Source organism: Equus asinus, chromosome 9, assembly GCF_041296235.1.
Source record: "Equus asinus isolate D_3611 breed Donkey chromosome 9, EquAss-T2T_v2, whole genome shotgun sequence".
NCBI classification, from domain to species: Eukaryota; Metazoa; Chordata; class Mammalia; order Perissodactyla; family Equidae; genus Equus; species Equus asinus.
The window spans coordinates 30,375,163-30,402,337 of NC_091798.1; the positions used below are offsets into that span (position 1 = coordinate 30,375,163).

General features: G+C 43.9%; 1 protein-coding gene across 4 annotated transcripts in view; it reads right to left on the reverse strand.

Moving 5' to 3' along the window:
- The window catches only part of HMGXB3 (HMG-box containing 3), a 46,995-nt gene that overhangs the window by 4,416 nt on the left and 15,404 nt on the right, over window positions 1-27,175 (reverse strand). For 2 of the 4 annotated variants that reach the window (XM_014852615.3, XM_070517198.1), the window contains exons 6-18: window positions 26,514-26,645; window positions 22,260-22,406; window positions 21,988-22,163; window positions 20,007-20,182; window positions 19,758-19,855; window positions 16,867-16,965; window positions 15,104-15,253; window positions 11,397-11,698; window positions 10,748-10,875; window positions 6,961-7,092; window positions 5,623-5,807; window positions 2,378-2,597; window positions 650-783 (exon numbers count right to left, since the gene is read on the reverse strand). In XM_014852615.3, coding sequence (XP_014708101.1) covers window positions 650-783; window positions 2,378-2,597; window positions 5,623-5,807; window positions 6,961-7,092; window positions 10,748-10,875; window positions 11,397-11,698; window positions 15,104-15,253; window positions 16,867-16,965; window positions 19,758-19,855; window positions 20,007-20,182; window positions 21,988-22,163; window positions 22,260-22,406; window positions 26,514-26,645 — 2,079 coding nt within the window. Of the gene's footprint in view, window positions 1-649; window positions 784-2,377; window positions 2,598-5,622; window positions 5,808-6,960; window positions 7,093-10,747; window positions 10,876-11,396; window positions 11,699-15,103; window positions 15,254-16,866; window positions 16,966-19,757; window positions 19,856-20,006; window positions 20,183-21,987; window positions 22,407-26,513; window positions 26,646-27,175 lie in introns of all 4 variants that reach the window. The other 2 variants (XM_070517197.1, XM_014852614.3) reach the window with 1 other exon arrangement.

Genomic DNA, 27,175 nt, shown 5'->3' on the forward strand with positions numbered 1-27,175 from the left:
CAGATGGGGACCCCAAGGCCCTGAAAGGACCAGGTGACAGACAGAGCAAGCCAGACTGATCAAGCCGCCAGACTCTGAGGCCTGGGTTCTTCCTACTTTTGACAGGGCTGGGGAAGCTTCAAAGAGAAGCTAACATTTGACGGGGGACTTAAAAGCAGCACAAAATTTTCAACAGCTCATTAGTAGGAAGGAAGGTAAATAACGGATGGATGACACACATACTCACTCTCTCTACTGATGTAACAGCACTCATTTTCTGAGAGCCTGGACGGGGATAACCGAACACTGTGCAAAGTGCCTTCCTGACAACAACCTCGTGAGGCCGGGATTTTGGTTATTCCCACTTTCATGTGAGGAAACTGAGGCTCAGAAACATAAGGTAGCTTATCCAAGGTCACACACAGTAAGCAGGAGACCGGGATTCTTGATCGCAGACTCTGGGCCCACGGCCTTCCACAGAGGAACTATGGAGGGAAAGGTCTCACACGCATGTTCGATCTGGCCGCTGACTATCTCCTAGGCCTCCCTGCCTGCCAGCACTCTCTGCCCAACACAGGCACACAGTTATAGGTGTCTGTATGCCTGCCCAGAAAAATGGGCCATCAGCCTGCTCCCAGATGGCGACCTCCACTGTTGCCCCGACACTCACCTTGGAGTCTTCTACCCCAAAGGGGATGCCACATTGCCTCAGTAGGTGCCGCAGTTCCTCCTCAGTGTAGGAGCCAATCTTCTCGAGCTTGCAGGTGCCCTCCTGAAGCAGCCTCACCAAGGCGCTGCCATTGCCTGCAAGAGATGACGGTGCTGATGCAAGGGCAGTGCCACCAGCCAACAGAGGTCACGGGTCGCCCCTCACATGTGAGGGTGAGAACAAGAAGGCTGGACCTACAGGGCAGCGAGCAGTGGAAGCAAACTCTGCCCGAGCACTGCCCTGGGTGCTGGAGGAGGTGGTCTCAGGCAGGTCCTACAGCTTCTGAGATATGTGAAGTCTCTCAGAACTGGCTTTCTGCCCTTGAACGTCTAGGGGATATGCAGCAGAGCACCCTTGCAAAGAACCTTCAAATGGGTCAGCTTTTACCCTTTACAGGGTTCAGAGCCACGATCTCAGGCGTTTACCACAACTGCAGCAACGAGAGGAGCAACAGCCCTCATTTTAAAAATGCTCACTTTATGCTCTATTCCTGAACCTGCCAAATCAACAGAACTATGTGGAGGCCCTAAAAAACAATTCCTGGGCCTTGGAGCACCACATATGAGGTGGGACCTCAGTATCTAACGTTAGGAAGCACTGTGTGAGAACCAGTGGAATGCAACATTATTAAGTACTTATAAACCAATTTAGCAGATCATATCCAGAATTTTAAAAATGAAATGGGGGCCGGTCCCATGGCATAGTGGTTAAGCTCAGCACACTCCTTTTTGGCGGCCCGGGTTCATGGGTTTGGATCCTGGGCATGGACCTACGCCACTAATCAGCCATGCTGTGGCGGTGACCCACATACAAAGTAGAGGAAAGTCGGCACAGATGTTAGCTCAGGGCTAATCTTCCTCAAGCCAAAAAAGAGGAAGATTGGCAATGGATGTTAGCTCAGGGTGAATCTCCTTCAGGAGAAAAAAAGAAAGTATACTGCATCTGGTAAGTAAAAGTACTGTTTTATGAGAGTTTTGTTTTAGTTACACACACTTGTGCATACTTATATGAGTATCATGCTGGGTCGTGATGCAGAACCTATTTCTTACTCTGAGTTGCAGTTAAAAAAAAAAAAGTACAAAGCTACACTCTAACTATATTAGCTGACTTAATCTTCACAATCACCCAGGTGGGTAACAGTACCATGCCCTCTTGTAAATGAAGCAACAGAGGCTCAGGGCAATGAAGGGATTTGCTAGCGGTCACATAGGGACTGAGTGGCACAGCTGGGAGTCAAAGCCAAGTTGTCAGAAACCTATGCTCTCAACAGCCAGTCCAGGGCTTCTCAATGGACATCCACAGAACATCTGCAAAAGCATCTGAAAGACCTGTTTAAAAGGCAGACTCTCTGGCCTCCCCCTACAGTTATCAGTGAGAATCTTTGGGGTTGGCGCCTTATCATCAGCGTTTGTCAGAGGATTCCCACTGTTCAGTTTAGTGCACCCCAGAAGGCTGACAGTGAGCTGTGGGGGTCAGGCCTATACAACACTGCTGGCAGCTCTGTGAAACTCTACACCATGACTTTAATCTCTAGGGGATTTGGTCACAGGTTGTCATTATCTTTCCAGAGGGAGCCCTCTAGGTGGGTCTAGTCCCCTCTCCGCCATTTGCTCTGTCTTGCCATGGACAATGTTCCAGCCTATTGAGTGGGCCCTTCCCTGACCCCAGTCAGCCCCCAAGCGGCCTTACCAGGTACTGGCTGCACGTCCAGGTTCTTGTCTTTCTCAGTGTTGACGACCACAGCTCCTCTCATGAGTGGTGGGAAGAAGGGGGCAATAACAGAAGCATCAAACTTGGTGATAGGGATGCTGGCGGGGAAGGCCACCTGCTCAATCACCTCTGTCTCCATGGTGGCCCAGAAGTCCTCCACGTTTACCTCACTAGAGCCCAAGAACTCAGGCCAGGTGAACTAAAAGGTCAGGATAAAAAAGGTCAAACTGTAGGAGCCACAGAATATTAGCAACACAATAGCCTACATTTTGGATACAATCAAGTGGGGCGGGGTGGGGGGGATGACAGTCATGCATTGATGGGACACCCCAAAATCTGACATCTTAGTACCTAACTGCCTTTGGCCACATTCCTTCCTCCCACACAACTTCACCCCGCAAGACCTGAACAGTCCCTAAGTCCCTTCTGCATCTATACCTTTATTTATGTGAATTTCCCTGCCTGAGGAAAGGGGAGGAGCTAGACTGAGGACCTGTATATGCCAGACACTATCTAATTCACCCCTACGATACAAGCCAGGGGAGTCTAAGGTGAGATTCCTGAAGCAGGGGACAGAACAAGAATATGAGCCAAGGTCTAGTTTCAAAGCCCAAGTCCTTAATCCCCACCCCTGGCTGCCAGGAATCATCGGAATAAAATTTAGCGACATTCCACCCACTTCGAAGGCCCTGCTAATCCCTCACCTCCTCCAGAAGGCCCTCCCAGACCCTGCCAGCACACAGCTCTCTCCTCTACCTCATGCAGCTTCACTTATCTAGTGTAGACATCCAGCAGCTGTGCTAGTCAACTTTTCTTCTTGTATGCCCTGCCTGTGGTCCTCAAGATGTGACCCTGATCCTACTACCTCCATCACAGTTATCTGCATTACTTATAGGGCCGATACCTAAAATTCACAGTTTAAAAAGATTCCCTAGGTGAGTGGTTCTCCAAATGTGGTCCCTGGACCAGTAGCACCTGGGAACTTGATAGAAGTGCAAATTCTCTGCCCCTGCTTCAGACCTACTGACTCAGAAACCTGGTGGGTGGGGCCCAGCAGGCCCTCGACACTAAAAAGTTTGAGAACCACTGTCCCATGTAATTCTTACGCCCATGTAAGTCTGAGAACAACTGCTCTACACAAAGACACCTCCCCTCTCTTACTCCCCTTTGTTCCCCACCTCACAGGGTACTAGTGCATGCTGAGAGTAAATGGCATAAATCCCCCACCAATTTCACAAGGTACTGAGCCTGCCCTTTCCACAAAGAACAAGGGGACAGGAAATGCCAGGTGAGTGTGCTGTGTGCACAAACTGATGTGGTTATTGTCATCAGTCCAGAGTCCTCGTCTACACAGTCCCTGATGGGACGGGCCAACCAGACGGTCCCCCCATGGATAAGTGCACATTTAAGATTTGTTCAACGACTTCCTGTTTCATTTCATAGCCTTCAGAATACTCCCTACTCCTTCTCCTTCTCCTCACATACACCACGCCTCTCTGCACATAGAAAAGGGAGAAAATAAAGTCCTGGTTTCTGGAAACACCCAGCACCACAGAAGGGAAGAGACATGCATACTGAGAGGGAAGGGAGCTGGTCCATTCAGTGAGGAAAGAGCCCTGACTAGGGCAAGGCAGGTGCCAGGCAGGACTAGAAGACTTGAGCTCTGCAGGGAGGTAGGCTTCTGTCTATTCTGGAAGCCAAAGAGTCTCTGCAGCCCGTGTTTAAAAAAACCCGAGCTCAGAGCCCCAGGAGGTACTGGGGAGCACGGCAGTGCTTACAAGCTCAGATTCTGAGTGAGCCAGCCAGAGCAAGCTCACGTCCCAGCGCCACCCCTTCCCAGCTGGGTGAGCTTCGACAAGCCGACAAGCCGCCGGGGCTTCTGCCCTTTCACCTACAAAACTCTCACAGGGTTAGGGTAAGAAGTAAGCCATCCACTAAAGCACTGAGCACAGAGTAAGCACTTGGAATAAAATGCTCAATAAGTTCTAGCTGCATTACTATTAATATTACCATCAGGAAAGCACATTTGAATGAGTCTAGAAATAGCTCTTGGTGAGATCACACACAAGTGAAAGTTTTTGCAGTTCATTTTATCTACCAGGACAACTTAGAAGGCTCCAGGAAGCACTATGCTTGTTTTCATGTCTTGTTATGCATCACCATCCTTCAAACAGAAATATGTGACCAATATATGCACTTTTTTTTTTAACTGAGAAGAACAAGAGGAATACACATTAACTCCCCAATATGTTCAGCTGGCCCTGCCAAATACACCAAAGCTTTTCTCCAGAGGTCTGGCACCGCCCTCCACAGCGAACAGGTGAGCTCTAGGTCCAGTGCCTAGAGTCACGTCATGTTCCAGTCCTCTTGGTCACTATGGTCGAGTTCGGAGATGGAAGGCTCCCAGCCCAGTGCTACTACTAGCATACTCACGAAGCACGCCATACCTACGCATGCCGACCAGACCTCTCAGCATGATCATGGGAAAGAGTTAATCAACCTATGGGATTTTTTTTTTTAAACCCTGTACCAGGTTAAGGAAGATTCCCTATTATTCTCATTTTGCCAAGAGGTTTATTATAAATGGGGGTTGAACAACAATGAAAGCCTTTGTTTATATCTAATGAAATAATCGTATGGGTTTTCTCATTTAAACTGTTAAGTAGTGAACTACATTCGTATATTTCCTAATGTTGAAACAATCTTGCTTTTCTGGAATAAACTTGGTCATAATGCACTACTTTATTCACTGTTAGATCTGATTTGCTATTATCTTATTCAGGACTTTTGCATCTACATTCATGAGCTTAGTTTGGTTTTCTTGTTCTGTTTTCAAGGTTATATGGCCTTAGACAACGAGTTGGGGACATACATCTGCTTCTGCTGTGACTGGAATCATAATATTTCTTGGATATTTGTTAGAAGTAATGCGTAAGCCCCGAGTTTGGTATATCTTTGTCTGAACATTTTTAGTTAAGAAGCTAAGTTAGATCAGGTCACGCTTTTCCTCAAACCCCTTCAGTGGCTCTCCACGTCACTTAGTCTAAGTCCTCACAATGGCCCATGTGCTCCTATGAGAGTCTGGCCTGCCGGCAGGAAAAAGCCACTCACCTCACACAGGACAGGACTAGAGCCATCTGTTCTTGGGGATATCACGGAGGAGGGTGGCTGCCAAAGTGTGAGGACAGTTCTAAAGTCACTCATGGGGGTCGAGGGGTACTTACCTCCACACTCTTCAGTGCCAGCACGTTCTCTTCATTCCTCTGGGCCATTTCCACTTTGGGGGCCACACCACAGATGCCACAGATCATGTCATTGTAGTCTCGGACAGTGAGGCACTCGAAAGCCCAATAGCCATTGCACAGCAGCTCCTGCAGCTGGCTCAGCTCCTCTGAGGTCAGAGTCTTCTCTGGAAGGAGAGCAAGAGCACTGAGGTCACAGAAAAAGACCCTGAGGCCACTGGGGGTAAGCCAAAGGCCAGCAAGAATAGCAATTCTGTCAGGCTGCTTCTCTCCTAAGAACCCCCAAGAGTACTTACCACCCTGAGGGTCAAGCACCCTGGCCTTTGCAATTCCAATCAGAGTTATAGCTGCCTTGTACCAGGCACCTACCAGGCACTAGACACTGCCAAGAGCTGTAGTTTTTCTTTTCTTTTCTTTTCTTTTGAGGAAGATTAGCCCTGAGCTAACATCTGCCACCAATCTTCCTCGTTTTGCTGAGGAAGACTGGCCCTGAGCTAACATCTATGCCCATCTTCCTCTACTTTATATGTGGGATGCCTACTACAGCATGGCTTGATAAGTGGTGTGTAGGTCCATGCCTGGGATCCAAACCTCCGAACCCCAGGCCACTGAAGCAGAGCGTGCCAACTTAACTGCTACACCACTGAGCTGGCCCCCAAGAGCTTTAAATACATTAACCTATTTAACTCTCACATCTTCGTGAACCAGGAGCTATTATTATCCTCACTTTATAACTGGACAAACTGAGGCACAGAGAGCAGCTTGCTCAAAAATTACACAGCCACTAGGTGGCAGGGCCAAGACTCAAACACAGGCCTGTCTGACCCTAGAACCTGTGCTCTACTCCATGTGACCGCACAGCAGGGAAGGTACAGGGGGCCTGGAGTCTGCAGGAATGGGACAGAAAAAGCACAAACAGAAGTAAGGAGAGCAAGGGGAAGAAAATTTTCTAACAGTAAGGAGGGTGGTCTCAGATGAGCCTTGGGACTGGGAACAGATCTCCAGGAGCTGTGTATTCAAAATGAGTCTGATTAACACACAGTGAGGTCAAGCGTACCTATAATCAAAGGCTGAGCTCCTAAAAGTCAGTTTAATCTCATGCTGAGGGTTCCTGGCTGCATGGAAACCCTCATGCATGCTTTCCAAAGTTAGTTTGGTGTTTATAAAATTCAAAAGTAGAAGTGTGTTAGGAAGTCAAGAATGTCTCCTTTTCAAAATATCAGACTCTTCTCCAAAAGGACTCTTTCAACCAAAGCTCATCACTGAAAATTCCCAGGGAGCTTAGGATTAACTTTGGAAAGGGAGGGAGCCAGCCTTTACCTGTTTGCTCCTGCACCGACTTCAGAACAGCACTGATGGACACTCTGGGATCCTCTCCCAGCTTGATCTGGTTTCGAATTGCAAAAAGCAAGTCCAGGCTCACTAGCAGCTTGTTCCCCACATTAAAAAGACCTGCAGGTTCGAAAGAGGCACAGAGAAATTCACTGTATCATCATCTAAATGGCAAAAAGCTGGAAACAAACTAAATGTCCATGAATAAGGGAACAGCTAAATAAATTATGGTGCATTCATAAAACAGAAAACTATGCATCATTAACAAGAATAAGGCAGACCTAAAAGCTCTGACATAAAGTTGTCCATAATAAATTGCTAAAGGAGAAAGTAATGAAATAGGTAGAGTGGAATGTTTTTTAATGAAAAAAGAAACATCCCCCTACCACCCAGCTCAGTCCTCACGACCAAAGGTGTCACTCTTCCTCTACCTCTCACAGCCGCACCAAGGGGAAAGGCCAGGAGCAGCCTTCAGCCCAGGGACGTGCAGGGGACGTAACAAAGGCTATAAAAACACCCCTACACCAAATCCCGGGATAAAAGACTCAAAGGAATTTAAGTGAAGTCAATTTAAGACAAATAAAATAGTGATTTTACCTTGGCACAAAATATAATGCACAACAGCAAATTCTGGCATACGTGTTCCCATTAATAAGAAGGGGATAAAGGAATGGGGAAGCCTTTCTAAGTATGATACCAAAGGCATTCTGAAGCCATAAAGGAGAAGATCAAGGCTCTGATTACATAAAAATCGAAAGAAAAAAAAACCCTTTGTATCCAAAAAAACATGACAAACAAATTTAAAGGACAACTAATAAACTGGGGAAAAATTTTGTCAACAAAATACTCTGAAGAATGGAAATGTTCACAAAAGAGAAAAAAAACACAAAAGATATACAATCTTCCTAGGAATCAAAGAAACAGAACAAATTAAGAAATGATATACCAGGTTTTACCTACCAAGTTGACAAACTTTAAAAAATTACAACACTAATCTACACAAAGTTCCTAAAGCTAATAAATGAGTTTAAGCAAGGTTACTAGGTACAAAGCCAACAGACAAAACTCAATCATATTTCTACACTCGCACTAAACAGTCAGAAATTGAACCAGGTCATTTAGCACTGAACAAAATGAAATACTCAGGTATAAATCTAACAAAATATGTGCAGGACCTATGTGCTAAAAGCTACAAAACACTGATCAAAGAAATAAAAAGAAAACCTAATAAAATGGAGAGAGAGACCATGCTCATGAATTGCAAGACAATATTTTTCAGCATGTCAAATTTCCCCAAACTGATCTATAGACTCAACACAATCCCAATTTAAATTCTAGCAGGATTCTGCAGATACTGACAAACCAATTCTAAAATCTATTCGGAAATGCAAAGAAACTAAAATAGCGAAAACAGTTCAAGCAGGAACAAGGTTGGAGGACTCACACTACCCAATTATAAGACTTACTACAAAGCTATAGTAATTAAGACAAGTGTGGTACTGGCAAAAGGATAGATGACATACACCAATGGAACAGAACAGAGTACAGAAATAAGACCCACAAATATATTATCAATTGATTTTCAACAAAGGAGCAAAGGCAATTCAATGGAGAAAGGACTACTTTTCAACAAATGGTGGTACAACAACTATGTCCACATGCAAAAAAATTAACTCAATCTGGGCCTCACACTTTATACAAAAATTAATTCAAAATTGATCACAGATCTAAATGTAAATCATAAAATAATAAAATTTTTATAGGAAAAATACTTATGATCTTCATTCAGGTAAGAGATCTTAGATAGAACATCAAAAGCATAATCCCTAAAAGAAAAAACCGATGAACTGGTGTTTTCATAATTAAGAACTTCTGCTCTGTGAAAGATTCTGTTAAGAGAATGGAAAGACAAGCCACAGACCATAAGAAAATATTTGCAAATCACTTATCTGACACAGGACTTACATCCAGAATATATAAAGAACTCTAAAAACTCAATGGTATGAAAACATCCCAATTCAAAGGCCGAACATTGAACAGATACTTCAAAGATGACACAGAGATAGCAAATAAACCCATGAAAAGATGCTCAACATCATCAATCTTTGAGGAAATATAAATTAAAACACCACAATGAGATACCACAAAACTCACCTATTAGAATGGCTAAGAAACAAAAACAAAATGGACAATACCAAGTGCTGACAAGGGGGGCAAACTGGAACTCTCACTCACTGTTGGAGGGAATGCAAAACGGTACAGATCCTTAGGTAAATGGTTTTGCAACTTCTTACAAAACTAAACATACACTTATCATACGGCTCAGCAATGTGATTCGTAGGCATCTAACCAAGAGAAACGAAAATTTATGTTCACATAAAAGCCTATACACAAATGTTGATAGCAGCTCTATTTGTAATTGACAGAAACCGGTAACAACCCAAACATCCTTCAATGAGTGAACAGATAAATTGTGGTACACCCCCCCAACACAAAACTACTCAACAATAAAAAGGAACAAACTATTGATACATGCAACAATATGGATGAATTTCAAAGGCATGCTTAGTCAAAGAAGCCAGACTCAAAACGGTACATACTATGATTGGATTTATATTAACACTCTGGAAAGATAAAACCAGAGGGACGGAGAACACATGAAACGGCTGCTAGAGGTTAGGCCTGAGGGGTGGGGTTTGATTACAAAGGGACAGTACAAGAGAGTGTTTTGGGGTGACAGAACTGTTCTGGTTATTGATTGTGGTGGCAGTTACACAACTCAGTGCATGTGTCAGAACAACTGTACAACAACAAAGTAAATTTTACTGTATGTCAATTTAAAAATAATGTTAAAATTAAAAAATATATAATCCCAGGTACTGCTGGCCTAGATAGACTGCAGTGAAATGGCACTCTCATTAACTGTTGGCAAGGGGATAAAACAGTACAAACTCCATTTGGCAAGACAAGACTTTAAAAGCATGAATTCAAAATAAGGCACCATAAGGTTCTGAAGACAGAGTAAGTAACAAATACTCTTCAATCTTCAGCACTCAATTCTACATGTAAAACTCAAGATTCAAATCTCACAATGTTTGGCACATGGTGCATGTTCAGTTTGATGTTGAAGAGTGGAAGGGTGAATAGGTAGCAATTCCACTTTTCAGCATTTGCCCAAAGGAAATAATTAAGGCTGTACACAAAGATTTCATTATAAAGAGGACTTCAAAATGGAGTACCACACACTCCTTAAAAATAGTCATGTATTTCTCCACTTGCTGGCACGGGAAGATGCCCATGATAAATTTAAAACCCACATTCCAAAACAACTTCCAGCACAACCCTGCTTTTGTTGAAAGAACAGCTATGGCCCTGTAAATCCCTCCATGCTTTCTTATATTCTGGATGGACGAGTAACACATCTGGAAGATTAGAGAGCACAATGTTAAATGTTTTACCTCACGGAGGTAGGATTCCTATTGATTTTTTAGTTTTCTCTTTTTACTTGTCAGAATTTTCCAGTTTCTTCAGATAATTTTAAAATTAACTTTGTTTAAAGATCCCACATAAGAGTCCTAACACTTGAGAGGTAAATGTGTTCTTCTGGGGCCAAGTTCTGACTTCTCTTCTGAGATATCCAGGAGGGAAAATCTCGTCTTCCTCAGAAACCCATGTGAGAGAAGGTCCAGTGATTAAAGGGCCGGAGGTCTGAGCCACCACGGCTGTTCTCAGGCCTGCGTTGGGGCCCTCTGAGGGAAGAAAGGCTGGCACCCACCTGTAGAGATGTCCATGAAGCTATGCAGGGCCAGACAATGGGGATTCAGACACATCTTCACCTGGGCAGTCACCACCTGCAGCCGGTTGGCTGTCAGCAGCCAGCACTCCTGGGGCCCAGCCAGGGAGCTAGTACCCAAAATGTCACCAACAAAAAGCAGAAGGGAAATCAACCTCTTAATCTAGTTCCAGGGCTCAGTGATAAACGGCAAAATTCATAAGACTTTAATGCAGTTGGCAAATGAAGGTGCTAGAGCTTGCATTTCAAGGTTTCCTAGGTAAGTGTTCCCACTCTGTTGGAACTTGGTCTGTGGAATCACCCCTAAAGTTACTATAACTCTCAATTTATTACCCAGTTTAACCAATCCCACTCAACTCCCAAATCCAAGCATTATGCTGGAGGGTCCAGATGTAAACTAAATCCTAAGTTGGTGACAATAATTTTCAGGCATTTTCAATGTAAATAATGGATAACTACTAATTATTATTATTATTTTACTTTTGGCAATAGAAAAAGTAAAGGAAACCTAAGAAAAGCAGAGAATAACATCTTCAAAGGTTACAGCTTTACAGTTGTTTGAAAAAGGGGCATCATGGGCCAAGTCAGACGGGGCAGCTAGGGGCAGGGTATATCTGAAAGGGGTGCTTACTTTTGTCCCCCTTTGAATAATGGGCTGCTACAGAGAAGGCACTGCGTGGATGGAGACTCATAATAATTCGACCAAGAGGTTTGCTCGATGGTGACTGTCTCCTCACTCACGTTGGACAGGATGAGTCGAGAGCTGTTGAGTTCATGAATCAAGGCGAAGACCTCGGCCAGCTCTGACTCATTCTCAGGAATCTGCAGGACTTTGCGCAGCAGCTGTAGTGTGGACTGGCGCTGGATCTCCCTCTGGGCTGCGCTCAGGGGCTCTGTGGCACTCAGCACATCTGGGAGTGGTGAGCTCGCCTCCTGGGGAGAAAACGGATCAATCACCAAGCACCCAGGACACAAAGAGCCAGCCGTGGGCTAACATCATGACAGACTGAGTGGCAGAGGCGCCCATGACTGCCAGGTGGGACACCTAGGTTGCTAACCAGCTCAGCTAGTAACCCACTGGGTGACTGACGGCGGGTGCTTTCTCTCTCTGGCGCTCAGCTTTTCCATCAGTAAAACGAGAAGGTTATGCACACCTCTTGGTAAAGGATTTAAGAGTCAGCTCCCATACACCAGGCAGGGGGTTTGGAGAATAACAGACCCATGTTTTAATTCTGGATATGCCACTTAACAATTACACATGTGCGACCCAAGGCAATTTACTTAATCTTTCTGAGCCTCAATTTCCTCACCGATGAAACGGAGGATCAAAATACTAGTAATCTCCTAGAGCTGCTGTACAGAGGAAATGAGATATTACAAGTAAAGCACTTAGCACAACGCCTGGAATGCAATGCAAACTCTATGAATGGTAGTTTTGACATATAAACTGTAAGTAAACTTCAAGTAAGCTTAAAGTATTTATCTTTAATATTCTGTGGCTTCTAAGGGACTTTATATACTAGTCAGAGGCTTCCAGGAACAAGGTTCTGAAATGTTGCTTAAAAACAGGTCCTTCTCAATGGAGGTTCCTCCTTGATCCCTTGTGCAAATGCAGCATGAATTACTCCCTCCCTCGTGCTCCCAGAGTCCATTCCTTTACTGCCAAATTCAGCGTCTCACAGTTGGTAAACCACTGTTCCTGCCTTCAGTGAGTATAGGGTCCCTGCTTATTTACTGACTCCCAACACCAGCATGAGGTCTGGGGCCCACAAAAGATGCTGATTCATATTTGTTGGATATATTATACATTGTTCTATAGAAGTTAATTGCTTGATAACAAGATGGAACTTTCCATTAACTCTGCACACCTATGACAACGGTCTATATATATACACATCTCACTGTCTATAATAGTTTGGCTACTTATCTTTCTCCCCAACCAGACTGCAAGCTCCTCAAGGGAAGGGGCCTTGTCCTATTCATCTTTGTATCTCCAAGTCCTACCCACAGTAGTCAATCAATATCTGCTTGCTGAAAGAATGAATGAATGGAGAGCTGACTGACACTAGAATGAGTTGCCCTGGGAGGCTGTGTGCTCCCAGTCACGAGCATGTTGAACCATGGGCTGGAAGACCACTTGGCAGAAATACTGTCCTTTGGCTCTGAGGTACGGATGAAAGATGGAAAGGAAGGAAGACGTTACAGCCCAGAGGTATTGCGGTCTCATTACAGCCGCTGAAGACAAACTGCATAGGAAACATATGGCCACCAGGGGGCTCCAAAGAGCAATGCACACAAAGGTCCCGGTTTCTGACCCATGTTTTATTTTGTGGAAAACAAAAATGACATTTTATTTCTCTACAATTTAGGAGATTGGAAGGTGAGAGAATGTCTAAAGATAATGGTGCCGGGGCTAGGAAGCTACCAGTTAGCCAAAGACAGAAAAAAATAAAAGAGTGGGATTTGAAATCAACTGGCAATTCCTGCCTGACCTGGAAAATTAAGTCACCTCATTGCTCTGTATCTAGACCAACATCCACTTCTGTACTCCAAACCACACCAACAGCTACAGCAAGAGAGAAGGAAAAAGGAATGTTCAGAGCATCTACCTACACAGAACTCAATTCCATTTCATAATTACTGATCAACACATTGTGTATGCAAGCTCCAGGGTTAAAAGGTACGCAAGAAACAGATATACTGGCCCTGAAAGAGATTATGGTCTCACAGGGAGCTAAAAGAGGGAGTGAAGACAGGGTGTGGTCTCCGCTAAGCGAAGAGAACACACGAAACGCACGGAGAGTCCAGCAAGAAAGCTCACTGCCAGCAGAGGGCACCTGGCGGAGCAACAGAATCCAATGGAAGCTATGGACCCATTTACATGCAATTTCAGGGGTTTACAGATTCCTTGAAGCTCAATTCTGAGTCTTCTCTAGAGCTCATGGCCCTGAGAATAAAATGCCCAGATCGAATCCATCTTGTCACCTTGTTTTACTGATGAGGAAACTAAAACTCAGGAGAGGGAAGCTTCCAGCTCACGGTCACTCCCAGACAAGCCTCTCAATTCCGAGTCCCAGTGTCTTCTTGACTAAGCAGTCAGTGCCCACACGCTTTTGTTCCACTCCCCGTTCTCACAGGAGGATGCCTCAGAGCACCACCTCAAGCACAGAAACAGACTAAGGCCAGAGGGTGGGAGGCACCTGCCAGAAAGACCCCTCCCCACATGCAAAGAAGCCCTGAAGCCTGAAGCAGTTCTCCCCACCTCTCCAGTCCTGTCCTCTCCAAACCCCCATGAGCCTCCCTCCTGATGCAACCTTCTCTGGGCCTCACCCTGGCTCAAGGACATTCAGTGGGACTCCACCGCCTGAAAAACTGCCCAGTCTAGCATTGAAGATCTTCCACGATGTGGCCATGACACGTCTTTCAAGTCTTATTTTCCATACTCCTCCCCACGCACCCTCTCCTCTCGCCAAAGAGAACACCCACTGACTCCCTACCTCTTCACTTTTGCTCATGCTTGTCCTTCCCTTCCAGCATGCCTTCCGTTTCCATCTGAATCTTGCCCATCTTGCAAGGTCCAGCTTAGATCTAGAGTGGCCAGGCTCCATCTGGAATCCTGACTTGTTCCCATGTGCCAGCCTCATTCCCTCCGAGGCAGGTCAGTGACATTTCTCTAATTATCCTCATCCTAGTCATTCCATGTGCTGCCTCAGATGCTGTTACTTTCTGATCGCTTTAAAAAACTCACATTGGAAATTCAGAGGACCTCTGAAAATGCCCATTTTTCCTGGTTCTAACAATAAAAAAAGAGCTCTAAGGAGCCAAATGGAGTATGTTTTACTATCCAAATAGTTTGGTCCATCATCAGAGAGCAGGTTTGCCAAGATTGCTAGAAGTAAAGCTTTGCAAGGAACCTGACAGGCAGCAATTTCATCCACAAAGTCTTAGGGCTGGCATTCTCTATTTAGCAGAATACTACTTACAAGTACTCTGCCAGGCCTCAGAGCTAAAAGGATATCACCCTTCCTTCCCTCTCTTCTTCCAAATCCTGTTTAAGGCCTGTGTTGCCATTTTCTTTGATGAATGAACACTTAGTCCACTGGGCCAGAAGGTTCTCAGAGATAAGGTATCTCTGGTCAACCCCCTCACCTTAGCAATGAGGACAAAGAGGCCCAGAGAGAGAAAGGCACTTGCCCAGGTTCAGAACCTATAACCTGGTTCTAGTTCTGATGCTCTAACTACTATTGTGCATGAAGAAATTCTTTTATTTCTACTAAAACAGGTCCTCTCAGAGAGTCCAACCCAAGGCCAGGGGATATATTTGGGGAAGGAACTCACGAGAGCCTTGGTGGTTTTCTCAGTCCGGTCTTTGGCAAGGTTAAAACCACAGCTGGGACAAATCCGCGGTTTATGTCGGTTGGTGTAGACATAGCTACAAGAGGGATTCTTGCACTTTCCCCGGCCTCTTGATGTAGCCAGGCCCAAATCCTAAAAAAGTAAGACCAAGATTCAATTCTACAAAAGTTAAGTTACATCTGGGTAGAACCAAGAACCAGAATGACCAGCTGTAGGTAAATCAGAGAAGAGAGTGGCAATTGCAAAACCAGATTTATACTAACTTCCAAAGGCCCTTGAAGCAAGATCCCTTTTCTGTAGTTACCCCCTTTCAATCTTAACACAGCCTGCGTAATAATTCTGGCAAGTCCCCCCCAATCGGTGAAACAAGTGAGTTGACTGTCAAGGGTCAGAAATTCAAATGCCTTCAGGGTCCAGGCAATTGACAGAGTGAAGCAGGCCTATTCTAACAAAGAATGCTATAGACGTTGGTGAACTAAAGATTTCAAGCCCTGCCTGAAGACAAATTGTGACTTCTGGACTATTTAAGCTCAAAGCTCTGGTATCCAGGATCCCATGACAAGTTGCTGTCTAATCAGCCAGAGAGGGTCCAGGGCAATTTCCAGTAGATGGCAATCTTAATGGCCTCCTGCAGCCAAAGGAAGGGGGCAGTCAGGGTATGAATGACATGGAGAAGGTAGTAATTAGGTCTTTGGAAAAAAGAAACCTGGGCAGATCTCCAGGATAAGAGACACATTCTCCTTAAGGATCAGGCCAGATTAGGTACCAACCCACCATACTGTGCTGTCTTGGTTCACTACTGAATCCCCAGCACAGGGCCTGACAGAGAACAGGACAGGTGCTCAATAAATATTTTTTGGAACAAATGACTCTTTCTGCATTTGTCTGCCTTTATCAGGTAAGAATTTTTTAAAATTTAGCTGCCTTCTCAAAACCTGTGCATCTTACTCAACTCAGCCAGAGAAGCCACCAAAAGATATCTGGCTGGTCAATACCTTAAAGATCAATAAAATTAGAGAATGTTCAGAACAAGAAAAGCTCCAACATGATATCTAAACCAACACAGCATTTTAAAGATGGTGGAAACTGAAGACCAGAGAAGCAAAGGGCCCTGCCCAAGGTCATCCGGCACGCTAGCAGCAGGGCCAGAATCACTTCCAGACTAGACCTTTCAACCTCTAGTGTCTATTCCACTGCTCCATGTTGCCTTCCCTGCAAAAGGATGACCCAGGCACACATTTGTTTATTGGGATGTTAACACAGGTTGTATTAAAAATGAAGGGAGGGAGAAGGGAAAAACTTATGGGCAATGCCAGGCTAAACAAAATAAGCTGCTTTACTAAAGCACTTCTCAAACCCTTTAATTGGACACTGGTAATGAAGATGACTCTGTTTTAATGAGGAAAAATACAACATTTCCCAAACTTGTCTGTGGAACACACTTTTGAGGCTAGAAGCTCCAAAAATTGTTGAACGCTAAAGCTGGACTGGATTCTCATCTCCAACTACTCTCAACAGAAATATCCTGGTCTCGGGTGGCCTACACTTTCTAGATCTCACCTGGGAAAAACAACAAACCTAATGATTCACCCAGTAGCTGGGTGACGGGATCTTCAGAACCAATGATCTATCCCTGACCCTACTCTCACTCCCAACTACCACTGCCCACCCACCTCAGACTCTACTCGCCCTCAATCACAAAGCCAAACCGCCTCGGCGGCCACCCACCACCCAGCTGCACTCACCAGTGTGACTGTGCAGCTGTACTTGTATGGAGGAAACATGTCGGGCTTGATCTCTACAACTTTCACCTGAGACGTCCTGCTGGCTGGGCCATTTGGTAGCTGTGGATCACAACAAATTCTTTAGTGCTTTTGAACCTCAAACTCTTGACATCTTGTGTCCTGAAACAGCTTGAGGAAAGTTTCCCAGGGAATTTGTAGAGCTATGCTCCAAACGAGCCATCTGGGATGCTAGTCAACAGTCACCAGCCCACCAGAGGGGAAGTGTCCTTTCAAGTTCAGGGCCGCCTCACTCTCCTGTGCAGCTTCTAACACTGCATGTTAGAAACACTATGAATCAGAATTACAACTACTATCAAGTGAGAAAAGTACATAATAGCTATACACAAAAATACGTGGTGGATATTGTCGGCAAAGAAAGAAGTCTGAAAAAATGATTCACCAAAATATCACAGGATGAGAGGAAGGTCATGATTGCTTCTCCTTTTACCTCTATCTATAAAATTTTCAAATGTTCTACATGAAATGTAGATACTGCTTATATAATTTAAAAAGAAAGAAAAGATGAAGAAACCATTCTAAATTAAAAGTAATTATTCTGGGGGGCTGGCCCGGTGGCCGAGTGGTTAAGTTCGCGCGCTCCGCTGCAGGCGGCCCAGTGTTTCACTGGTTCAAATCCTGGGCACAGACATGGCACTGCTCATCAAACCACGCTGAGGCGGCGTCCCACATGCCACAACTAGAAGGACCCACAACCAAGAATATACAACTACGTATCGGGGGGCTTTGGGGAAAAAAAGGAAAAAAAAAAAATCTTAAAAAAAAAAGTAATTATTCTGTAACACTGAATTTCAGTTGATTTTCAGAATAAAATATTTCATGTAACTTCACTGGTTTAAGACTAGCAAAAGGGCTTATGGCTTTTAACAAATACCCAACGTTGCCAATCAAAAGGCAACTATTTATAGAAAAGACCGGGAATTTACACGAGTGAAGAGACTCGAAGAGCTGGAAATCTAGGAAGTGGCTGAAGCAGACTAGATGACCATCCTTCCATACCCCAGGATCACACCTGTACCCAGTGCTGATACCACCTCTGGGTGACAAACCAGCTTCAAAGTAAAAGCTGGCTGATATTCTTGTTGGGGCAAATTTAGAACTATCAAAGAAGTTACCTGCCATACAGCACACATGGCAAGGGAGATGGCAGACCAATTCTCCTATTCCAATTTAGTCCATGACAGGGTTTTCAAATTAGAGGCTACAATCCACTGAGGTGTCGTGAAATTAAAGGACTGAAACCAACATTTTGCAAGAAACGGGAAAAAGACTGCATATAATAAGGGCATAGCTTTGTTAAACTTCTACTGTGTAAATGTATGTATACATTTCCTGGGCTGTGATGTGAAAATGTGTTTGTTATTGAGGGACATGGCCCAAAAAAAGCGGTCTAGTGAAAAATGCTGATAGAGGGAATTTTGATCATAACTATTCTAGTAATGTATGGCAAAACAAAAAAAGAAAATCTAAGAATAAAATAAATGTGCTTGAATACATGGAATTTCAATAACTGGGAAATCTTTAACAGCTAGATCATTAAATTGAATGAACTGTACTGGCTACAAACCAGTACACAGAGTAAGAGCCATGTTTTTTTTTGTTTGTTTGTTTTTTTGTTTTTTTTGGAGGAAGATTAGCCCTCCGCTAACTACTGCCAGTCCTCCTCTTTTTGCTGAGGAAGCCTGGCTCTGAGCTAACATCCGTGCCCATCTTCCTCTAGTTTATACGTGGGACGCCTACCACAGCATGGCTGCCAAGCAGTGCCATGTCCGCACCCGGGATCCGAACCAGCGAACCCCGGGCCGCCGAGAAGCAGAACGTGTGAACTTAACTGCTGCGCCACCGGGACGGCCCCAAGAGCCATGTTTTTTGGTTTAAAAATTATATTAAAAAATAAACACACAAATGTAGGAAAGGACTTGAAGGCTGAACACACACACACGAGACTGTCAATAATAGTTATTCTGGGTAGCAGGATCATAAGGGACTTATTTTCTGCCTTACTTGAATTTTCTATATTTTCTATAACAATCATGCATTCATTTTTTTTAAAGGAAGCTGAAGAGACATGACAACTAAATGCAATATCTAATCCTAGACTGGACACTGTACTGGAGTGCAAAAGGACAGAATTCAGTAAAACAAAAAACTGGAATATGAATGATAAAGTATTGTATCAATATTTCAGAAACAATGTTCTTATTCTTAGGAAACACAGTGAACTACGTATATTTTATACATACACACACATACATAATGGGGAAGACACACATTAGCATAAATGATAAAGCAAAATAGGCTAATATGTTAACAATAGGTGTCTATGGGTAAAGAGTGCAAGGGGGCTCTTTGTACTATTTTTACTCTTGCATCTTTTTTCCTACATTTTTATCTTTAACTTTTTTCCTGCTTTTTCTCCCCAAACCCCCCCAGTATATAGTTGTATATTTTTGAGTTGTGAGTCCTTCTAGTTGTGGCATGTGGGACGCCACCTCAGCATGGCCTGATGAGCAGTGCCATGTCCGCGCCCAGGATCCGAACCAGTGAAACCCTGGGCCACTGAAGCGGAGCGCGCGAATTTAACCACTGGGCCACAGGGCCAGCCCCTTTTCCTAAGTTTTAAATTACTTCTAAGTAAGTTTAAAAACAAGCATTCATTTTATAACAAGAAAAAGAAATTAATTAAAAAGAAGATAACTCATTCACACTAAACCTCCTCCCAGACGTCTACCAGCATAAGAATAGGCTTTTTGTGGACGGCTTTGAGACACCAAATGGAAGCCCTGTTCTCAGAGCAGGTCCCCACGCAGCTCCCCCTGAGGAATGGGTCTTACCTTCACCTCGCCAGTGTTAGATGGCTGGTGGATGGGCTGGCCCAGCTGCTTCAGCGTGCTTGGCTTCAGGCCACAAGTCCTCACAGAGGGAGTCTTATCTGAGACAACCAGGAGCCAAACTGGTGACTTAAGTGCATTCAGAGCCTCTCTAAGCCTCTCATCTCCACTCTCAACGTCCCCCCGTGCCACCCCGTTTCCACCCCTTTTCCATTAGACAGCCCCTCCTCCCAGGTCCATCCCAGCCCTTACCGCTCAGGGGAAAGGCCTGCCTGGCCCTGGGCAGGCCCATGCTGCTGCCTCGGCCCACGTTAGCTGGGGCCGGGAGAATTGCTCTCATGGGTCTTGCTGCAGCCAGTAATGAGGGCTTCCCCCGAGCTCTGCCTTTAAGCTCTGGGGCTCTGGGCCCAGGTGTAAGTACGTCGACTCTGGGGGAAAAAAAAGAAGGGAAATCTCCTAGAAATCTCGGACCAAGGAGAAGAAAGCCAACGTGAAATCTCCAAAGAGCACTTTATTAGAGAGAGTGTGTAGTGGTTAAACTGTCAGGCTTTAGATTGGGTTCAAATGAAAGCAGTAAGTAGCTGTGTGGCCCTGGGCAAGCCATTTCATTCTTCTGCTAACCTCAAGTTCCTAACATGTAAAGTGGAACAGCAATTACATAAACTTCTTGGGGTCATTATGAGGATAAAAAAGTACAAAACAGCACCTACAGTGTGGAACACCAGCAGCTAATGTAGTTATAATATAATATCTAATCTGCCTCTAATTAGACCAAGTACTTAAAGCCTATCAGTCTCCTACATGAGGGCGGCTTAGAGACCCTGGGGAACAAAGTCCATGTTTTCTTCATCTCTGCAGCTCCGATGTCGATGGCTAGCACAAAGCCTGCAGCACAGAAGGCCTCCACACCCTCTTGCTGAAGTGATCCACTTGCCCAAAACAAAAGGTCTGAAGTGCACAGCTGCACTCTCTGAAGATACAGAACCGCCTCAAGGCATGTTGTTAAACAAAAAGGTAGGATGTAGAAATATGCATGTTATGCTACAATTTGTGAAAAAAATAGTGGGGAAAAATATATACACACATACACATACCTATATATATACACACAACTATTTGTTTATATGCTTAAAATTATCTCTAAAACACAGAACACTGGGAACGTTGATGGTCTGTGAGAAATAGAAATGGATGACTGAAGGATCAGATAGAAGGGAGATGCTTTCCAGTGTATATTCCTTGTACCTTGAGGTTGAACCATATGAATATATTTCCTATGCAACAATAAAATTGTTAAAGTCATGATAATATAAACCAGATTTCTAAACCTTGACACTATTAACATTTTGGGCCAGATAATTCTTTGTTGTGGCAGGCGGTCCTGTGCACTGTAGGATGTTTAGCAGCATTCCTGGCCTCTACCCACTAGGTGCCACTAGCATCCCGCCCCCACCCAGTTGTAACAACCAAAAACATGTTCAAACATTGCCACAATATCCCCTGGGGACAAAAGTGTTCCCCATTAAGAACCAATGATATAAACAAATAAGAGCCTTTAGTTGCAAGACTACAACAGCTTCTGGGAAGGGGTACATGGAGAAGCTGGTTAAGCCTTTAAGGAGGAAAAGGGGAGGAAACACAGCCCACACTTACAGTCCTCCTCCTATCCGCAAGGTGCTGGGCTGCATGCTTTACACACGATCTTTTTCGGTCTGTACAGTCTGCCATTGAGGATGAGATTTTTTTTTTAATACCCAACTCAAGATTTTTCAGAGGAGAGAACAGGCATGAAGTGACTATGCCCAAGGTCAAACAGAAGTCAGAGACAGAGTCACAACCAAAACTGAATTCTCTGATCACCAGAAAAGGGACCTTTCTATGAGGCGCCTTAATAAGGCTTCTCTTTCTATATAGAGTATGCAGGACTGGATACTAGTTCGCGATACCGCCCACAGCCTGTACCAGCAAGACCCTAATAACTGCTTTAGAGAGAATGACAAGAAGTTCAAGGAACCTGACAGCAGTACATGGACAGCAGAGGGCAGGAGGCGAGGGAAACCATTCTGGTCTCTAGGCCTTGGTTTCCATACCTCTAAAACAGAATCCACTAAGTGGGCTCTGCTGCCTCTCTCAGGAATGCTGTGAGGGACGGAGGACAAGGCAAACACGGCATTTCCCAAGCTGCCATTCCAAACACAGTTCTATCATACATAAACACAGCGGTTTGGTTTACCCTGTAGGTTTTTTAGGAGCAGGGAGTGGACTGGAGGTGCTGCTCCTCTCAGCTGGCGATGGTATGTCTGGTCCAGGACTGTCATTCTCAGTTGTCCCCAGAGAGACCTCAGGCTGCACACCACTCTTGACCACCGGCGTCTTAGTGGCCGCTATACCACGATTCCCAGGAGCTTCCTTGACCAAAACATGGGTATCTGAGATGATCACTTCCTCCCACTCACTCTCCTCACCCACTTCTCTTGGAGGAGCCACATTTAGGAGCTGGCTTACAGCTTCCGAGTTCTCCAGAGTCAGCTTGGAGGCGTTTTCCTTAGGGGGATTTTGCTCAGTGGTGACAGGCTGCTGATTTCTCTTAACCACAGAGCCCTTGGAGGAGACACCAGAAGCCAAGTCCACTTTGGCTTTTGCTGACTTTTCCTAGAAAAAAATAAGAATACCTTATATGCATATGGCATTTTACAGCTGACAAGACATTCACAAATATTCTCATCTGACCTTTAGAACAATGATGTATGGGTAACAGATAAGGAAACTGAGGCCCAGAGAGAGGAAGATGCTAACTTAAGATCCCAAGTATAAAACTGACCTGAATCCAAGTCTTCTGGCTTCAGGTCCCTCTCACTGTAGAATTCAACGCCTGAGTTAGGATAAAGCTGTTCTCCTCCTAACACATTTCTTATTGACATGCCTCTTTAGGTTTCAGGGAACAAACGTTGGCAATTTAAAGCCTACTTCCCCATGTCTAGAAAGAGGATGACACATTGCCATATTGGTCCTAGAAGTCTTACACTGTTTATCCTGGTGCTTCCTTTATGAGATTCAGTTAATCCCAATGTGGGCACAACCTCACACGGACAGACTCAAAGTTTCCAACTCCAGTGAGAAAAATGCTATCTTTTGTCCCAGATTCTTCCAGGTGAATCTTAAGGCTGACTTATACAGATGCCACAAACTTCTCACTGGGTCAAATTAATTCACACATTAATTACAGGCTAGAAAATATTCAAACTCAGTAAAAATACCAGCTGCTATCTCAGATAGACCTACTTAAATTCCTGGTTGCCTTAGCTTTTATCCAATCAGCACTGCTATGGAAATACAGTATTATTTATATATACGTATATACACACACATAAATATATTTATATACGGGCACACACGAAACTCTTTTAAAACAGTGGTTGTCTCCAGGATAGGTCTCAGAAGGGTTTTTTCTTCCGTGTGAATAGTGAAAGGCACTATAAACTAGGAGACATAAAAGACAAAAGCTGGGTTCCATCTAGGCTCTGTTTCACACCTAATTACTCATGCCACCTAAGGCAAGCTTCATCTGAACCCTCATTTCCCCATTACAAAATAAAAGAAAGTTGGGCTCTCACTGTTTGTAAACAACAGCAAGACAGTCTTTTGGGTGGCCCAGTGCTTCACAGAGCAGGAAGCGTAGCATCTGTGGCCACTGTCACTCAATTTCAGTATTATCTCCCAGTCACAGGCTACAAAAAACCCCTTCCACTTCCAAAGCCCCCAGGGTAGCACACTGCCTCTGGTTAAGGACCAGTACAGGCAACCTGAAGAAACCTCCAGTAAAGCATTCTCAGATTCTAACACACAGTAATAGCCCATGAGGACGAATAGAGAAAAAGATTTCAAGTAAACTGCACAGTGCTTACCGACTGCTGGACAGGCAGAAGTGAGCAAAAAAACAGGAGACAATTTAAACTAAACCCCTGAGATCTTTAAGTGAAACACTGCCCACTAAGTAGGCTATTTTAGACAAAAATCCTTTGCAGGAAGATTGGATAATTTAAGCAATCAGAAGAAAAAATTCTAGCTGATGATCTCACATTTCCTTCACTCAGTCTATTCTTCTTGGATGTCACTTTCTTTCAAGATGGAAGGCAAATATTACCAGCTGCCCACTCAGAGACCTCAATTACCACTATCAGAGAGCCCATAGGAGTAAGGATTTGAGCTAAAGAGCCTTATATACCATCTTTTGTTCCATCCAACTCATTGGGAATTGTGCCACACATTTCCTGGGCTAATTTTAGCCAGTATGAACTCTAGAACAATACAAGAAAAGGTGAGTCATTTCCTAACCGACACGGACACATTTGGAGCTTTTAGAAACTATTTATACTTGCTGCTTCAAAAATCAGAACCCAAGAAATCTTAAGATTCTGCAGCTAACCAACATAGCAATGCCTGCAAAGTGTGGTTTAGTGGAAAGGGCGCTGCCATAATTAGCTATATGAACATAACAAGTCATTTCTCCTGAATCTGTTTTTCCTCAGCTGGAAACTTGGGAGTTCAACTAGCTGATAACCAAAGCCACCTTTAACTCAAATTCTTAGTGCATTGATGCTAAAACGTTACCCTTTTTCTTCTCACACTTACTTATTCTGTTCCTATGAGATTAAGATATCTTGGAATCTAAACCTGGTAATTCTTTTTTTTTTTTTTTTTTTGAGGAAGATTAACCCTGAGCTAACATCCACTGCCAACCCTCCTCTTGCTGAGGAAGAATGGCCTTGAGCTAACATCTGTGCCCATCTTCCTCTATTTTATGTGAGATGCCTGCTATAGCACGGCTTGATTAGCAGTGTATAGGTCCGCACCTGTAATCCAAACTGGCGAATCACCAGCCACCGAAGTGGAATGTGTGAATTTAACTGATGCACCACCAGGTACCTGGTAATTCTTACAAAAACTTTTGGGGAAGAAAAAATTCTGAAACAGCAAGTCAAGATGGGGGACAACTAGCTAAGAAAAAAACTGTTTTCATGTTGTGAGTTTGATCTCAGAAGAGAACCATGGCTCAAAAGTTATTTCAATCAAAGGGGGGAAAAGACAGAAAATGAAAAAGAAAAGAAAGCCAAAGTAAAAACAGAATCTGAAGACGACAAGGGCACAGGATCAGTCAGAGTCTTCTATGCAAAAGCACAGGAAATAAGGTCATTTGACAGACCTGCTGTCAGTGAAGAGGCGCCAAGGAGGATTCTGACCACTATCCAATTCAATCTCCCTACTGCAGCTGAAGAAGTACACTTTGGGGACAATAATTAGGGTGAGAATAAACTGAATGACTTCACAGCACCACACCAGAGAAGATGGGCACAAGAAATTTGACAAAACCTCCTGAGAGGCACTAGCACTAGGTCCTTCCTGCCCCTTGAAGTGAGAACATGAAGAGTAACAACAGAGACAACAATCAGAATGCTGCCAATAATGATAGCAATGAACACTTACTGAGGATCTAACACATACTAGGAATGCGCCATCCACTTTACAAGGATCATCTCATGTGACCCCAACAACCCTAATAAGGTAGGCACTATTGTTAACTTCCCACCTACAAATGAAAAGAAACCTAAATCAAGAAGAGAGACATGAAATAACTTGCCCAAGTATACACAGCTAAAAACTGGGGCCGCAGGGCTTTGAACTGAGGAAGCTGACTGAAGAACTGCTTAATTATTAACCTACTCTGTCTCCCAGAATTGGTACTACCCTGAACCCCAACATTCAGCCAGAGGGCAAAAGTCACCAACCTGGTATTTATCAAAGAGATGTTCTGTGGAAACGGCCCGAGTGGAACTTAACAGGTATAGCGCTATCTAAGTTTTCTCTACGTGAATCAATTTGGACCAGGCTTAGTTAACCACATGACAAACAGAATCCTAGCCTAAGCTATTCTTACAAAAACCATGCCCTCTCTTTTCTTTTCTACCTACCCAAATTCTATTGATCCTTTAAGATTCTCTCCTGTATAAAATCATCCCTGACGATTCTAGTCATTTTGGCCCTAAATAATGTATAGTCATTATCAAAAATGTGCCAAGTATGTTGTTATTCATATCATGAGTGTCAAACATAAAACAGGTATCAAAACACACGTGTTGAAATGAACTTCACAGGGGCACAGCTCTGACATGCACTTATTTATTGAGCATCATTTATTTACAGAGAGAGAAAGCAGTATACATTTGGAAAGTTATACTATGGAAGACCTTAAATATTGGGTTAAGGACCTAAACTTTCAATAAGAGCTATAAGAGACTGAAAGGACATGGAGCTAAGGAGTAAGAAGACATGAGCTATGTCATCTGAATAAGCAGGTGGACTGTTAAAAATTTAACCCTAATAGGAAATGAATAAATCAACCTGGTGTAGTCATTTATGGGAAATTAGGAAGCAATTAAAGGTAACGTTTTTGAAGAAGATTTAATAGCATGATATGTTAATGAAAAAAGGCAAGATACAGAACTTACACACTCACAGGAAAAAGACTGGAAGAAAATACACCAAAATTACTAATAATGGCTTTTCTTTGTAAAACGATTACGTAAGATTATGGATAACATTTTATTCTTTCTTTTTTAAATGGTCTACAATGTAACTGACTTACCTGTACAGTCAGAAAATAAAAATGAGTATTAATTTTCTAAGTCACTTGTCCTTAAGGGGAGCAGGAAGAGCCTACTTTGCAGGGCTTCCACAGCAGTGAAGGCCAATGGACCTTACCTTTGGGATCCACTTCCCTCCTAGGAAGCTACCACAGGTAGGGCACTTAGGTGGCTTGTGCCTGGTGACGTAAGTAAAGGAGCAACCTGGGCTGGTGCATGTCCCATGGCCCCGGCGGGTGTACGTAGTGGTCTGTAAGGAAAACAGTGAGTCAGAATCAACACCACAGTCTAAGTTCTCTCAGATCCTGATGACCATCATAACCACAACAATGCCAGGAGGATACAAGCTTGCAGAAGGATAGCCAATTCATGGTATCTTAAAAGGTCAGAGTTGAAAAGATCCTAAGATATAACTAGTTCACTTTTTAGAAATGGAGAAACAGAGTTCAAATGAGGAAGGATAGCTGCCCGAGGTTACAGAGTGGGGTATTAGAAGAATAAAGATAGTTAACAGTGGCTATTAATTAAGCAGAGTACCACACAGTGCTAAACGCTTTACCAATATCTCATTTAATGCTCTCAGCAATGCTACGAAGTAGGTATTACTATTACTGAGGTTCAGAGTGGTTAAATGCTTTGCCTCAAATCATACAGTGACTCAAGGGCAGAGCTAGACCTACAACCCAGATCTCTTTGATTCTTGGTCCAAAGGTCCTTCCATGTATCCAGCTGCACCCTATGGCTCTGAATACTTCAAAGAATTTGTTTCATCTTAATTCT